This window comes from Mandrillus leucophaeus, unplaced genomic scaffold (assembly GCF_000951045.1).
Source record: "Mandrillus leucophaeus isolate KB7577 unplaced genomic scaffold, Mleu.le_1.0 Scaffold389, whole genome shotgun sequence".
NCBI lineage: Eukaryota > Metazoa > Chordata > Mammalia > Primates > Cercopithecidae > Mandrillus > Mandrillus leucophaeus.
In genome coordinates, this window is record NW_012104131.1 from 5,280,435 (window position 1) to 5,294,272 (window position 13,838).

General features: G+C 35.8%; 1 protein-coding gene and 1 long non-coding RNA gene across 2 annotated transcripts in view; one reads left to right on the forward strand and one right to left on the reverse strand.

Annotated features, from left to right (window-relative positions):
- The window catches only part of LOC105547417, a 59,022-nt gene that overhangs the window by 18,668 nt on the left and 26,516 nt on the right, over positions 1-13,838 (reverse strand). The gene's annotated exons all lie outside the window — the stretch shown is intronic.
- GCG (glucagon) lies at positions 1,694-11,206 on the forward strand. Its single transcript, XM_011991004.1, has 6 exons — positions 1,694-1,934; positions 4,896-4,996; positions 6,565-6,726; positions 8,400-8,537; positions 9,911-10,054; positions 10,712-11,206. The coding sequence occupies exons 1-6, from the start codon at positions 1,695-1,697 to the stop codon at positions 10,716-10,718; spliced, it is 792 nt and encodes a 263-aa protein (XP_011846394.1). The 5' UTR covers position 1,694; the 3' UTR covers positions 10,719-11,206.

Consider the following 13,838-nt stretch of genomic DNA (forward strand, 5'->3'; position numbering starts at 1 on the left):
CTGCTCCACAAACAAGTACAGTCTGAAAAGTAAAGAGGGAGACAGAGACAGAGACAGAAAGAAACATTTACTTAAATAGACAAATAGATAACAGGAAAAATAGAACTGAATCTGCCAAAACAATTAAAACTATAGCTAATAGCTGTGTGAAGATTTTAGCCAAACAGAAAGACAAGCTAATCATACATTAAATCAATCCACTCTTTCAAACTATTACCGTATTTATAAGTGTTACTCTCTAGACTGACCAGGGGCGTGACACCTTTCTCTGCTCTTTCACCCCCTCTGCTGGTAGTGCCAAGAAACCGGTCTCAGATCAAGACACCAGCAGTACCAACGAGGAGATAAAGTGAGAAGGATATTTTATACAGCTGTGCTTCTCAAATTTTAATACGAACACAGATTTCCTTAGGATTTTGTTAAAATACAGATTCTGATGGGCATGAGATTCTGCATGACTAGCAAGCTCCCAAATGATGCTAGTCCTTGGACCACACTTTGCAAAGCAAGGCTTTCTAGCATCAATAATCACCAGCACAAAAACCCCTCAATGAGGTCTTCCAGTCTGACTTGAAACTGATCTCTATGGCCTTTAAGTAGCTCTACATTCCAACGTTGGTCTCATGCACAAATTGAACAGTTAAGTTCATTTGGAATATTTCTCCAGTTGCCTCAGTGATTTACCTCCATGCAAGTCATCAGTTACATCATGCGGTTGGTTATATTAGAATATTGAAATCTAGTTAGGAAACACTGTGATGAGTTTGCAATATGGAATAAACTTTTTTATTTTAGAAAAGACATTTGCCAACCCCTCTCATTTTACAAATAAGGAGGGAGAGACACAAAGAGAATGTGTGACTTGACCAAGGTCACACAACTGGTCAATAACAGGAAAACTAAAATCGAATTATGCTGACACTACGTCTTATGCTCTCTGTCCAGACTGTTTACCATTTTTCTATTTCTCTACAGTGACCAGAACAATTTCTGCTAAATCTTACAGATCATTAAAGGCCTATGTGGTCGGTCACAAAACTCAGGAAACATGACAACATGCATCTCATCTCAACAGTTTTCCTCATCTCATTCTTTTGTAACTTAGTACCCCACTCTCTTATCAGTAAAATTAGATTTTAAATGTACATTAGAAGGGAAAAAATGCCAGATAATTTCCTATTAGCATCAGCTCTCTTGGATGTTTAATCTTCATTTGGCTCCATCCTTTCTGCCTGAATTCCATTTATTAAAACAGGACACATTGGGATTTAATCAATATCCTTAAATTTTCCATAAACACAACATAAATAAACTCCATGTAGTGAGGGAGAGGATTTTTAATACTTACCTGTTGAATGAATGATCATTTTTTGGATAGAAGAATGACTGAAGTGATTGTTATATTCAGGTAAATTCATCATGGCTAGGTAGCAAACCAAAAGACTTACAAGAACCTCAAATGAGGCCATGCACAAAACAGGGCTGGCCATGGGCTATGTAATTTCAAGGTCTTTTGTCTTCAACATCAAAATTCACTTTAGAGAACTTAAGTGGTTTTCATGCGTGACTGAAAGTGGAAGGTGAATTTCCAAGCTGCTCTTCCCATTTCCAACCAAAAAAAAAAAAAAAAAAGACACAAGAGTGCATAAAAAGTTTCCAGGTCTCTGAGGTTTGTCACCCAATGTAAGCGTAGAATGCAGATGAGCAAAGTGAGTGGGCGAGGGAAGTCATTTGTAACAAAAACTCATTATTTACAGATGAGAAATTTATATTGTCAGCGTAATATCTGTGAGGCTAAACAGAGCTGGAGAGTATATAAAAGCAGTGCGCCTTGGTGCAGAAGTGCAGAGCTTAGGACACAGAGCACGTCAAAAGTTCCCAAAGAGGGCTTGCTCTCTCTTCACCTGCTCTGTTCTACAGCACACTACCGGAAGGTAAGATGATTATAAAATTGTAAATCCTGTTTGGGGGACAGTTAAGTGTTTTTAAGGGATCAAAGTATTATAAATTAAAATGTTGTTCTTTCATCTTAGACTTTATTACTAATAGCAGACAGAGAGGAACGGAGATGAAAAGGTTATATCAAATGCATTTACGTGTACTTTAATATAGCGAAGTTGCAAAGCGAGTTGGAAAAATAATTCCACGCAAAAATATAAAATAGAAAGAAAAAAACGATTCAAATCAATGCACTTGTTATAATACTTAACTGTTATGAGAATTGCATTTTAAAATAATTGGTAACATTTTGAAGAATAAATATTTTTCTTGGACTTGATAGATGTGTACACTACTTTGAACAGAAGGCGCCTTTTAAAGTAAGCAGAAATGTGTCCATTAGGGAGCCTATAACAGAAATTGCTTTTTACCAATTAAAATCTCTAGTTTTCCAAAAGAGCAAATTAAATATCATCTTTCAAATATTCAAATTTCAGACATCTATCAGAAAGTCAAAGTCCGTGAAATCTACTCTTTGTAAATAAAACATAGCATACTTGGTGCGGAGAACAAGTATCTATTTGGGGGTTTTCTTTGGATGGATCTGAGTGAAGTCATAGATTAATAACTATTTACTATGTATTGAGGACAAATAGTAATAAAATCTAAAATAGCTACCCTCTGGAATAAAATTTTAATTTGTCTTTTTAGATTAAGCTCCTAAAGACAAAACACAAATTTACAAAGATCTTCAATGGAGTAAATGATTAAGTGGTGTATTTTTCCATACATACTGAAGACCTATTACATAAAATGAGCTAACCAGTTTAAAGAAGGATTTATGTGGACTACAATGCCAATATATTTGGGGATAGAATATAATGTCTTCTTTTTTAGGTCTAAGATTAATCTTTCTCTAAGACTTCCTACTTATTATTGTTACCACACTTTCCTTTAAATTTAAGTGGAAATTTGTAGTTCTTACAAAACTGTAGCCTCTCTTTAGACTACCTAAAGAGGGGCAAATTTGGAAATTATTTTCTTATTGAATAAGATTTTGATACTAAAATAACATAAATATTTACTTTCTCAGCAATTGTATTCAAACAATTAACTCTATTCTTATTTTTTCTCACAATTTGGTAGACTTTCACAAACAAATAAGTGAGATTTTTAAAGCCAGGTCTTTCTTCAGAAGAAGCCATTTATTGTTGGTAATATTATAAGATACAGAACGCTCACTTCTTTATGTTGTTTATGGTTGTTCTTTCTTCCATCGGTTCCTGAAGTGGCAGGATACCTTCTGCTCTAAATCTGCCTCAATGGAACATAATAGGAGATGTTGCAAAATGCTTAGGACTTTGGGTGGAATGAGTATTTTTTCAGTCTTGTGAAAGACTAAAAGCTTTTACAAGAAACTTTCCAACAGTGGTATAATTGTAAAAAGAAGTGCTTACTTTAATATTTAAATATTCCTGAAAGCATGGATATAACAATTGAGAGTTATAATCAGAAGACAATACCTAAATATATGGCAAGGTTTCCAATGTCTGCCAACTGGTGAAACTGAAACATAGCAAAATGTCAAATGGTAATTTGATGTTGATGAATGAAGAAGGGTGAATATATCATTCCTACTATGTTCCTTTGTCTAATCGTCCATTCAGTCTACAAAAAAACTTAATATTTCAAAGAAAAAAGTTACTGCTGCAGGTATTACAGTGTCTATCTTTTATTGCCAGTGATAACAAATACAGCTAAGATGTTAAGGAAAAGATTGATAGTTTAAAAATGATAATATTTGTGAAATCCTTATTCCAAACAAATGTCATTTGCTAAAAATACTCATTCAAATTATTTGTGGATAAGCATAGTCAAACTTGGATTGAAATGCCCACTTCTCAAAGGAAACACCACTGGGTTTCAAAGTAGCAGAGATCCATAACAAATACTGGACTTGATGTCCCCATTCAGAAAATTGAAGAGCTTGCTCTGTGGGGACACTCTGTCCCACATTCATGTTGGTCCCAGTCCCCATCCACACTGCATCATCATGTCCTTAACATACTATGGCTTCACAGGGCATCCGCTTGTGACACAAGGACAAGCAATTAGGTGTATCCTATAACCAAGTCTATGGTGTCACTAGCAGTGAATGACATGTCCTCATCTAAGTCCAATTAGAAAACAACCTGGGGACTTTTATGACTTTAGAAGTAAGCTCTAATTTTCTTTTAGATAGTAATCTCTTAGTTTTTTAGTTGTGATTGTTCACGTTGCCAGAAGCATTAGTTCTTGCTGCAAATTGCTTGTCTTTAAAATGATTTTTTCCCTTTAATTTAGAACAGGTCAAAGCACCCTAAAATACCTCAAATCTGTTGGCCGCTTTATAATTACAAAGTCTAGACCAAGTTACACTATTTAAAATATAAATGAATAATACATCTGAACCGACAGCTGGTATGCCAAGTTGTAGCCTGAGGCTGCTTTAAGATAGTTGAAATGCAGTATAATGTAAATGCTTGGAAGTGAAGGACTATTAATTGAAAGCCAGACTGATAGTGAGGGGGGTGGCATGATGGATAAGGTGCCATTCAGGCTAACCATATGTAGCATATCATCTACAGTGGGTATTTTAAATGTTGATTGTGGACATTTTAATTTCCAGTCTGGAAATGAGCCTTCTAATTATTAAACAGAAGTGTCCCTACATTAATGAAAAAGCTTAATGGTGGAACACATCTTTTGTGTCCTTTTTTGCCTCCAAAAAATCTGGGGGAAAAACATAATCCACTATTTAAAATTAAGCTGAAAATATAATCAGAATAAAACTGATAACACTAGCTTTTTCTTTCTACTTACGATATTTATCTAGTCAAATCTAACTAATTTAGCCTAATGTGTTTAAAAATGCTTGCCTGCCCCCCTTACCCTACCCCCATTCTGTGTTCTGACAGACAGCAGAAATGAAAAGCATTTACTTTGTGGCTGGATTGTTTGTAATGCTGGTACAAGGCAGCTGGCAACGTTCCCTTCAAGACACAGAGGAGAAATCCAGGTATTAAATCCATAGTCTTGAACTAACGTATCAATATGGTTGGAATAAAGCCTGTGAAAACTATGATTAGTGAATAGGGTCTCAGTAATTTAGAGTAAATGTTCTGCACAATGATCAAATGTTTAAAGTATCCTTGTGATAAAAGCAGACTTTGTTGGAGTGTAGATCAGAGTATGTGTTTTTTATAATCAAAGGAGAGAGAAATGTTGAAAAACATGTTACATGGGAAATTATAGCTCTTTGAAATCTACAGATGATTCTGTCAATTCATTACTCACACACTGCATAATAGATTATTTCAATTATTCACACCAACCCTTTTCTCTTTTTTCCTCCTTTAAAAAATAACATTATTTCTTCCTAAATGTAAAAGCCATACATGTTCATGATGGAAAGTATGAAAAGTATGCAAAAAATACTAAGTACTCAAAATTCCACTGTCCAAAGAAAGCTGTTCAAAGTAAACAAATTTGGTGTATTACTTTCCTGTGTTTTATGTAAACCGAACATAAATATCTCTTGGCTCATTATATGGCTTTGTATCATGCTTGATATCTTAATGTAGTATTATTATACAATTTTACTGTATTATTAAAAATATCTATTAAACATATGATATTAAATGGCTGCATACTATATCATCCCATAAATGTACAATATTTGTTTAGCTATTTATTTGGGAAGCTTAAGAGGTCTTCAGATTTCTTCCATGAAGAATGTTGCAAACAACATTTTATATACACACTTTCCTACATTTCTTACTATTTTTTGTACATAGGTTTATAGTTGTAAAAATACTGTATCAAAGGGTCTGCATGAGTTTAAACCTTTTATAATATCTTGGAACTTGCTTTCCAGAAAGTTCATATACATGCACACTCTCATCAGCAGTGTAGAAATACTCCTCATAATATCCTCCTCAGCATTCAATGTTTGCTAATTTCATAGGTAAAAATAGTATCTCCTTTCTGAGTATTAATTACATTGACTATTTCTCCGTGAATTTACCATGCCAACCAACTGTTGATTAGTGGCATATGGATTATTCATGATACAGTTTCAAATTAGAAAGTGTCCTTTTTCTTGCCTTTCTTTGAACTTTTAATTGTCTTCTTTCCACTATTAGCCACCATATAACTAGATAATTGTGCTGTTTTCATATTAATATATGCAAAACAAAACTGGGAACATAAATCTGCTGCTCAAAGAAATGATTTGGGATTCTTCACTCTTTTAAAACATTCAAGTCAATACTCTCTTCTGTCACTATTAGCATAATCATGGGTAGATTAATTAGTAGAAAAAGATTTGTTTAATCCTATTTCAGGAAAAAAGAGGTCAGTTGAGAAACATGTTACTAGAATTCAGAATAATAGCGTATGCAACTATACTAAAACAATGGGATCTCATGACAAGCTGAGGAAGATCTCTCTAAACTACCTATTGAAATACTCTAGATGCCTGCCTTACTGTTTTATATGGTCTTGTATTTTTGTAGTGAAGATGCTTCTCAAGTGAGTCTACTCTTGAAGAGAGATTTATGTTGTACCAATCACTGTTCTTCACAGATCAGTCTCAGCTTCCCAGACAGACCCACTCGGTGATCCCGATCAGATGAATGAGGACAAGCGCCATTCACAGGGCACATTCACCAGTGACTACAGCAAGTATCTGGACTCCAGGCGTGCCCAAGATTTTGTGCAGTGGTTGATGAATACCAAGAGGAACAGGTAAGAGTCTAAACCTGGTTCAAACTTGCACATAAATGTATTAAATAGGTCTAAAATTTCTATTGACATTATTAAGTTCTTATGCTCGTCAAATAGTGCCCATAAGCTCTGATCATTTTGAAGATATTTAGGGTTGTGGATGCTCTCCTTTGTATTATGCCTCCGAATGTCTTAACCCGCACCCCTCTAAACCACTTACCCAACCTCCAGTGTGACATAGACTTTAAATTATTTTCCCAGTGGTAGTCCTAGCAATATTTACTTGCTTACTCACTTTCCCTTAAAGTGAAAATTTACTTTTGTGGACCTACGAGGTTACCAATCTAATTTCTACCGAAAGATAGAGCAAATGTAACATTCTTTTGTGGGGTTCAAACCCAACATTAAAATTATCCCCCAGCCAAGGGTAAGGAATGGAAACAGATGCATTCTTTTTCTTGTAGAATAAAATCCAAGACATGCATTTAAAATTACAGCCTAGCTGCACAGCATAGAGAGAGAAGGCAGCAAATAAGAACACAAGCCTATCGGAAGGCATACATTTTAATGTTGGATTTTCTTTGACGAGTGTTGGGTTTTTTGCTGCATCTAGGCTACTGGAGGAAATTATCCGCAAGGGTTTCACAGAGATGGTGGAATTTCACAAATTTTTTGGAGGGTGGCCCACAAGGGGAAGGGAGTTATGCATAGAAAGTAGCTGAAGAAATAAAAAAAAATCAGGAAAAGGACATAGATTTGTCTGGATAGAATGGAGAAGAGAGAGAGTGAGAGTAAGAAAGGGAGAGAGAGAGACAGAGAGAGAGGGAGAGAGAACAAGCAAGCAGGAGGAATAGGAGAAATAGAGTTGCTAACCAAAGGTTCTTAAAATAGAGGGTACAACCACAGGAAGATGGCTATCATGGTCAGAGCAGACACTGGGAGAGGTCCCTGTTAAGGACTACAGTGAAAGGTGAGAAATCACAAATTTATAAAAATGCAAACAACTGTCCTCATTTTGTAGAATGGGAATGCCACAACTTGGTAAATTGATGTAAAGCAATCCTCACACTCAAGCAGGGTTGGCTACATGTTTAAGATGAGGTGATATGGCATAATATGTGCCAGGGAGACTGACAGCAGCTGACGGCTCACCTCCACGGTGCTCTGCACATACTTGATGTTGATATGGGGTCATCTTCTTTGCTTTCCTTGTTGCTAGCAGATCACACATTTTCTTTAATCCATTATCAAGTGGTCCTTTTGGTGACAATTCAAGATGGTCCTTTGCTTTCCCTCAAATCAATTAACTAACTCTGACCCCATACTTACTAATAATAAACAGCTGTCTTGCTTGCAAGTCACATAGCACAGTGGATAGCCTGTATTCATTGAGGCTAACGTCAAAGGTAAGGCAGCTTTAATAACCAATGGCATACACAAGCAGGGGATTGCAGATGGGTATGCTGGGAAGGGAGGGGGAGCTTTAGCCCACCGATTGTTAGTAGCCCTCTTCCACCAGTTTCAATCCAGAACATTAACGTAGCTTCACGACAAATCCCCTAGCAACCCTCATCGCCTAAACTCCCTAAGCCCCTTCTACATAGAATCCTGAACCCAAAGTTGCCACTGCTTATAGGTGAGAACCATATTGCCAAAGAGACAGATCTTCAATTTAACTTTCACATTTCTTTCAGGAATAACATTGCCAAACGTCACGATGAATTTGAGAGACATGCTGAAGGGACCTTTACCAGTGATGTAAGTTCTTATTTGGAAGGCCAAGCTGCCAAGGAATTCATTGCTTGGCTGGTGAAAGGCCGAGGAAGGCGAGAGTAAGTCTGTACATTCTTATTTGACATTTTTTGCCTTGATGCAGAAAATTTAAGACTACAGTTATCTATATATGGATCTGGATTACAGAAGCAATTAGTAGTCTTGCAAAGTAAGGAAATAATTCCTATTGATGAGAAACAGTATACAAAAGTTGAGTCCATTTTGTTTTTGGTACTAAGTATTAATAATAGAGCCAAACAAGTTACATTTTTATCCCCCTTGTAGTTACATTATAATTAGATATTAAATCTTTGGCCAAATCAGGCCACCTCTGAGAGTAAATAGGGTGTTTTTAATAACTACACTGAGACAAGTTGAAACTAGGACTGTTCCAGGAGAGCTAGAGATAAGGAAAAAGAAGAAATGGTGCTGAAAACTTCCAATGTTTAAAGAAAACATGTAATATTTAAAGCTTAACTTTAAATATTTACATATGTGATCAACATATATTTATATGTTAATAAACATTCAGATAAAAATTTGATGAAGACTGAAAGTGACCAAACATAAAATGTTGATAAAATGATATTCAAAGTACAAACAGGTAAAAACATCCATATATTTAACTACATATCCAATTTTGTATGGGGCTGTCATATAGATATCTATTAAACAATCAAAGTTGAAAAACAACCAAGACCATTCATTACTTGCTTGGATGTTAACACAACCAAACAGACCCGTGAACCATCTCATTTTCTCCTGATTTTTTTGGAGAGGTGAAATATGAGAGACAGAGAATATATGTTTAACTCTGATTTTTAAATTAGATTTAAAACAAGCTTACTGAAATTTAAAGAGATCTCAAGATGAAAGAGAACTAGCATAATGGTTAGTTTTTAAAACATTAATAATTAAACTTATAAAACCAATGGTAACATAGTTTCTTACTCTTGACGGTATTTTGTAGTGTTTTAAAGGGATAGCAAAAATTCTGCAATTGTAAACCAGTGAAAGAGAAAAATTTAATATAGATGAAGCTTTAACCTCTTAATACTGCATTTTGTAAGGCTGTTTCAGCAATCTCTGATTTTATGGGATATGCTATATTTTGTTGAACTACAGACAAATTAATAATCTCAACAATAGTTCCTGTATTGTCAATATACTAAAATCTTCAAAACAACCTGGAAGATTGAAAGGGGCATGAAATTATGCAGGCTTGGTATTAGATCTCAGCTCTACTACTTTCTCTTTCAGGCAGTTACCGGTCTACGTGAGTTTTTATCAGGTGTTTCATAATAAGCCCTTTAAAAACAGAATCCTTTCCTGTTTCCTCAAGACACTTGTGCATGTTACCAGTGGTAGACAATCTATGATCATTTATTTAAAACGTCTAATCAAACGCTAATTTTAACCCTTATTTTCTTAGTTTCCCAGAAGAGGTCGCCATTGTTGAAGAACTTGGCCGCAGACATGCTGATGGTTCTTTCTCTGATGAGATGAACACGGTTCTTGATAATCTTGCCACCAGGGACTTTATAAACTGGTTGATTCAGACCAAAATCACTGACAGGTGATTGCTTTTTAGTTAATTCTGAAAACCATCAAACTTTCATAAGTACTGATTGCCATACTGCTACAAGCTATTCCCCATGTAGGGGGAAAGTCTGTAATTTCTCGTTATATAAGAAATAATTATGCGCGTTTAAGTCATATAAGAGTACATCGTTATGTTTGTTTTGTATCATTACAGTTTGTATACATTTATTCATTTATTCCAGAAACATTTACTGAGTGTCTATTAGAGTCAAGAAGCTGGAAACACAGATAGAAATGAAACATTGGAAATATTACATCATTCACATATTGTCGCATTGAAAATTGCTATGTATGCTGAAATTTTAGCACAATGGTGAAATGCAGCATATACAATATTACATGCTTAATAAGAAGAGTAGTGAGAACTGGACACCAAAAAATACTTATCTTGATGAATTTTGTTTTTTAATAATTATTAATAATTGTTTGATAGCTTTGATGGGCAGATTTTAGGATAAATAATCTTTAAATGAAAATATTTTAAGAGTCCAAAGGATGGAGAGATTTACAGACAAAGGGATTAATAAACAACTTTTATCAAAATAAATCATTGAAATACTTTCTGGATAAGTTAACCATATCGTCTTCTCATTATAATTATGTTAAATCATTTTCTTTTTTTAATCTCTAGGAAATAACTATATCACTATTCAAGATCATCTTCACAACATCACCTGCCAGTCACGTGGGATGTTTGAAACGTTAAGTCCTGTAAATTTAAGAGGTGTATTCTGAGGCCATATTGCTTTGCATGCCAATAAATAAATTTTCTTTTAGTGTTGTGTAGCCAAAAATTGTAAATGGAATAAAGTTTTGTGAAAATATTGCTAAAATATCAGCTATAAAATATGAAAGTGCTAGATTCTGTTATTTTCTTCTTATTTTGGATGAAGTACCCCAACCTGTTTACATTTAGTGATAAAATTATTTTTCTATGATATAATTTATAAATGTAAATTATTCCAATCATGACATATCTGCATTATAATAATAGGAGAAGAGAAGAACTGGTAGCCACAGTGGTGAAACTGGAAAGATAACTTTCTTCTTGAAACCTTTGTCTTAAAAAATAATCAGCTTTCAATGTATCAAAGATACAATTAAATAAAATTTTCAAGCTTCTTTATCATTGTCTGTTTGCTTTTTATGTCCCCCTTTTTCATGCCCCACTCCTTCCAAGCACCCCTGTTTTCTAAGCTGCAGTCCACAAGTCAAATCTGGTGCACAGGCGTGACTTCATGCTTCAAATGGCTGCACAGAACTTTTAACATTTTGAGCCAACATTGAAAAATCAGGGTCTTTCATAGAAAACTATTGATTTGTAGCGTCTCCTGAAAAAGTAGGTCATCAGGCAATATTAGACCCAAAAGGCAAGTCTATCCTGTAACTAAGTAGCAGCTGCCTCTTACTAAAGGATCAGGTGCTCCCCGGCTTGTGTAGGTCCCCAGCACCTGCCCATGCATGCTCCCACACCTCACCTACATAATGGAGACATCAAGGAACTTACCTCTGGCCCACTTCACTTGCATACTGCACTTGCAGGCATTTGAGTTTTCCCATCATGCCTTGTACCCTGTTCTCCTTGTCCTGCAATGGCCAATATCTTGGGACAGTCTGACAGTGATTGCCAAGCCTGAGACTTTTCTTTGCTGTATTTAGCATTGCCAACTCTCTTTCTCTATCTCTATAGTGCTCCCACAGTGTAGACTTACCCACCAATAAGATTCTAACGTTTACAAATTACTTATATATTTTGATCAGCAGTAGTGAATTTGAACTAATACCTGTAATGATCACTCTTATTTGTTGACATAGTGATGAGCTTTTCCTGAAATGGATAGAAATCTTAAGACCAGAATTGTCTAATTAAGGCTACTGCTAGCTGTAGGATCCTGAGCAAGTCACATAAACTCTCTGGAACTAAGTTCCTCATGTGAAAATATAAAGTTAAAATTGTCCAATCACCATCATTTCCTAAAGAAGTCTTCGATTATAACTGATTTTTTGCCTTACGATAAAGTTTCAGTAAAAATAGCATCCTGAAGTATTCATCCTAAAATGGTGGTCATGGAGCAGGTCAGGGCAGAAGTTACCACTGTATGTGTCAAAATTATGTCTGTCAGCTTCTCTAGAACCCAAACCATCATATCTTCCTCCAAAACACCTCAATGAGGGAGGCTCACAGGCTACAAAAGCATATTCACACATAGGGTTTTTGTTTGTTCATTTTCTTATTTTTTAGGTAGAAGATGGCTATGTTGATTGTTAAAGTATTCAATTGGTAAGATCAAAGTATAGTATTTTTCACAGTTCTCACTGAAGGAGCTCAAGGCAACTTTCAGATGTTCACTATGTTTTCTTTTATGCAAAGTGTTATATTTACCACTCCTACACCAATTATCCACAGGTGACCTAAAATGTCCCATTTATAACTAAAATTTGATTTGGAAACTGAATATATACCTCTGTGTGTGTGTATGCATGCATGCACGTGTGTGTGTGTGTGTTTTCATGAAACCAAAGTCAAAATCTTGAGAACACCTCAGGACACACGCAGTGAGGCATCATCCTTCAGAAAAAGACTCACACAAAGGAGAGGAGGTAGTCCACAAAGAAAACTGGCACATAGTAGAGGTAAATGGAAGGGAGACCATAAGATAGTGAGTGTGAGTCAAGCCCAAAAGAGTGCCAAGGGTCAAAAATAGAAAAGATAAGTCTGTCCTGAAGTTCAAGAGGCAAACGAAGGGATGTCATTGAAAAAGGAAGCTAAGGAAGTGAGTGAGGAGTCATTCAAGTGTAGAAATTAAGTGAAATATATCAGTTAGGTGTTATGTTTGACTGTGTGTAATATAAATCTAGCCACAGAGACTAAACTGATAAAAGGGTTATATGTTTCGCAAAATCAGAAGCCCAGAGGCAAGAAGATCAAAGGTAAACATGTCAGGGATAGCTTGTGGTCTTTTTCTTTCTGCTCTGCCATCTCTAACAAATGGCTTTCCTCCCATGGTAGCTCCAGATTGAAATGTGGCTGCTCCATCTTCAGCTCTTATCTACTTTCCACGGAAGACACAAAAGGAAAAGGAGAAGGAGAAGAAGGAGAAAGAGGAAGAAGATAAAGACAAAAAAGAGAAGAAATGTAGGCAAGGAGAATTGATAATCAGGATGGTGATGTACCAATTTAGAGAAAGCAAAACACTCCCAAAAAATACCCAACAGATTTTCAATTATGTCTTGTTGGCCAAAAATGTGTCCCATGACCCATCCTGGCTACAAGGGAGGCTGGGAAATGTCTCTCAGCTGGATATATTGGATCCCATAGAAAATTCAGGATTCTATTGTAAGAACAAGGGAAAGAATAAATATTATACAGATAATTAAAATTAAAGGGCATATTTCCACTGTCAGAGTTGAAATACCCAGGGCTCACTTTACTGTCATGTTTGTAGTGTGGGGATGTGTTGGCCTGATTTAAGTTCAAGCAGGTTTCCAGAACCTTGGACTCCCTCCGAATGGAATAAAAGTAAAGCATCCAACAAAGAATTATTGAAGAGGCGGGGCGTGGTGGCTCACGCCTGTAATCCCAGCACTTTAGGAGGTGGAGGTGGGTGGATCTTTTGAGGTCAGGAGTTCAAGAACAGCCTGGCCAACATGGTGAAACACTGTCTCTACCAAAAATACAAAAATTAGCTGGGCGTGATGGTGGGCACCTGTAATCCCAGCTACTCAGGAGACTGAGGCAGAAGCATCGCTTGAACCTG

Coding starts and splice junctions, on each gene's coding strand:
- GCG (XM_011991004.1), top strand. CDS start 1,695: ATGCAGATGAGCAAAGTGAGTGGGCGAGGGAAGTCATTTGTAACAAAA. Junction 1,935..4,895: donor CTACAGCACACTACCGGAAG/GTAAGATGATTA, acceptor GTGTTCTGACAG/ACAGCAGAAATGAAAAGCAT. Junction 4,997..6,564: donor GACACAGAGGAGAAATCCAG/GTATTAAATCCA, acceptor TGTTCTTCACAG/ATCAGTCTCAGCTTCCCAGA.